At 41.7% G+C, this 3,142-nt stretch overlaps 1 protein-coding gene across 1 annotated transcript; it reads left to right on the forward strand.

Moving 5' to 3' along the window:
- The first annotated feature begins 1,827 nt into the window (after positions 1–1,827).
- On the forward strand, positions 1,828–2,886 carry LOC142284177 (gap junction delta-2 protein-like). Its single transcript, XM_075333182.1, has one exon. It carries the CDS (start codon positions 1,828–1,830, stop codon positions 2,884–2,886), a length of 1,059 nt encoding a protein of 352 aa, XP_075189297.1.
- The last annotated feature ends 256 nt before the right edge of the window (positions 2,887–3,142 follow it).

The following is a 3,142-nucleotide window of genomic DNA, read 5'->3' on the forward strand; positions in this document are numbered from 1 at the left end:
GCTAATATAGGCAGGTCCGGCTGTTTATATACAGATGATTGTATATTGACTAGATACATTAAAGCAAAATCTTCAGCTTTGAGAATGTCTAGTTCAGAATATGTTTACAAACTGTACGGAAACAAGATTCAATACGCATTAGACTAATGTTGCCTGATCCCGGCGATATCGATGGATTCAGCCGACAGTCTAATGTGTATGGCGGTCCCGGACACCTGATTACGGGAAATGTCGATCGGGCACAACGAATTACGGACTGCAAATCACTTTGTGCTCCTGAAGATAAGATGTCACCGAGCGAGCGCTCCTGTATATAGGAGAGCTGTCCAAGATGCTGTTACACAAAGCTTCATTCAGCCAATAGCCATCTAATCTGTATGGCCAGTTTAAGGGTATCTTCTCACTAAACGATGTACCCGCGATTACGACCACGATATGACCTGGTCAGGATCGCTGGTGCGTCGCAACATGGCCGCTGGTGAGTTGTCAATCAAGCAGATCTCACCAGCGACCAGTGACCAGCCACCAGCGACTCGTGTAATCGATGCTGCGCTTGGTAACAAGGGTAAATATTGTGTAACCAAGCAAAGCACTTTGCTTAGTTACCCGATATTTACCCTGGTTACCAGCGTACACCGCTTAGCGCTGGCTCCCTGCACATGTAGCTAGGGTACACATTGGGTTACTAAGCAAAGCACTTTGCTTAGTTACCCGATATTTACCCTGGCTACGTATGCAGGGAGCCAGCGCTAAAAGGTGTACGCTGGTAACCAGGGTAAATATCGGGTAACCAAGCAAAGTGCTTTGCTTAGTTATCTGATATTTACCCTGTTTACCAGCGTACACCGCTTACAGGCTGCAAGCGCTGGCTCCCTGTATACGTAGCTAGGGTACACATCGGGTTCCTAAGCAAAGCGCTTTGCTTAGTTTCCCGATATTTACCCTGGTTACCAGCTTAAGCTGCTTACACAGAGTCGGTGCTCATTGGTCTCCCGCCGTCAAACATGCCGATGTGTGCTGCACAGCAGGAGACTAACGAGCAAAAAATGAACCAGAACAGTGTGTAACGATCAGTGATTTCACAGCAGGGGCCAGGTCACTGCTTAGTGTCACACACAGCGAGATCGCTGATGAGGTCACTGGTGCGTCACAAAACCTGTGACTCAGCAGCGATCTTGCTAGTGATCTCACTATGTGAGAAGTACCCCTAAGGCTGTGTGTGCCCAGTGCTTTTTTGATGCGTTATTTTATGCAGATTTGGTGCTGATTTGTCACAAACCTACATGCCTATCCTTATGCCAGCAAAGTCAATGAGAATTCTAAAGTCCTGTGCACGTATTGCTTATTTTTGCCTTGCAGATTTGGTTCAGAAAATCATCTGTAGCATGTTAATTGTTGGTGCAATTATTCTGCATTTTTTTTAGCATTTCTACCCATTGACTTTATTAATAACAACGCATGGCAAAAAAACAAATGCGTTTTTTGATGCGTTTTCCTACAAGAAAGTTCAGATTTGATGTAGAAAATTTCTGCATTAAATCTGCAACGTGCGGAAATGTGAACTGACCGACCAATTAGTGAATTCCATTGGAGTTCAGGTCAAATCCGAGTCCCAAACCGAACTTTAGCAAAATTCCTGCTGAACCCGCTGAACCAAACTTTCACAGGTGCGCTCATCTCTATCAACTACATTGGAGCATTCTTCCTCTCTCTGTTTTTTATATTGACTTGAAATTATCTCCAGTTGACATTATCTTGATTTCTAGAAAGAAAATATGTGCACATTCCAATTAATATTCTGTCATTCCTTACTATCCAGGTTGAAAAATGGGCGACTGGTCGATTTTAGGGCGTCTTTTAACAGAGGTCCAGAACCATTCAACAGTAATTGGGAAAATATGGCTGACGATGCTACTCATTTTCAGAATTCTCTTAGTAACACTGGTGGGTGACGCCATGTACGGAGATGAACAGTCTAAATTTACTTGCAATACTCTACAACCAGGCTGCAACAATGTATGTTATGATAGCTTTGCCCCGGTCTCACATCTTAGGTTCTGGATATTTCAAATTGTCCTGGTGTCCACACCTTCCATCTTCTACATCATCTATGTCCTCCATAAAATTGCTAAAGATGAGAAAACTGAACTGGAAAGAGCCTATATTACAGAACTTCTTCAAAGCTTATCAATTGGAGAAAATGCACTAACTAATGTAAAAGCAGATGAAAGTATAGAAGTTAAAGATATATCCAGGAAAGAAGACCTCCTTATACCAAAAATTTCTAATGATCCCATCCAAGGTGCTATTCCAGTGTTTGACAAGATGCATATCATTTACATTGTTCATGTGGTCCTCAGGTCAGTTATGGAAATGGCGTTCTTAGTTGGACAATACTATCTTTATGGTTTTGAAGTACCCCATCTTTTCCAGTGCATTACCTACCCTTGTCCTACCAAGACTGATTGCTTTGTCTCCAGAGCTACTGAGAAGACTGTCTTTCTTAACTTTATGTTTGGAGTTGGACTGGGGTGTTTTACCCTGAATATTGTCGAGTTGCATTACTTGGGGTGGTTGTATGTGTTTCGGATACTAGCATTTGCCTGTAACAGCTGTTTTGAGTTCAAGAGCAAAAAGAAGAAGAGCCTTAGGGTGCTGCACCCAGAACAAAACACCTTACTTATCCATCTTAAAGACACTATACAAAAACGTTTTGTCCTGAAGACATCTTCAAGTCTTTCTCCAGAAAAGATCGGTTTTCTATCTTCTCCACCAACAAGTACAATATCATTCACTAATGAAGATAATGATGATACTACCTCAAGTCCAGATATTAAGCACAGTAATAAAGCTAAAATAGCCAAAACTAAGAAGTCCTGGCTATGAAAAGTAAAAAAAAAAAATATGAAATTAAAATATTAAGAGTTTAATACTATTAAATTGTACGATCGATGCACCTGTCTTATCCCCATGGCAGGACAAGCCAGATCCATCATCGGGAACACACACTATTGATTAATCTGTCATAGCCTAAAAACGTTTCCTGGCCTTGTTTTCTCCTAATTTTCTAAGTAACTGGTATAAAATGTTAGCAATTGGGTTTTGCTCATGGTTAGTGATGGGCGGATCCGGACTGTAAAAG

Source organism: Anomaloglossus baeobatrachus, chromosome 2 (genome assembly GCF_048569485.1).
Source record: "Anomaloglossus baeobatrachus isolate aAnoBae1 chromosome 2, aAnoBae1.hap1, whole genome shotgun sequence".
In the NCBI taxonomy this organism is placed as follows: domain Eukaryota; kingdom Metazoa; phylum Chordata; class Amphibia; order Anura; family Aromobatidae; genus Anomaloglossus; species Anomaloglossus baeobatrachus.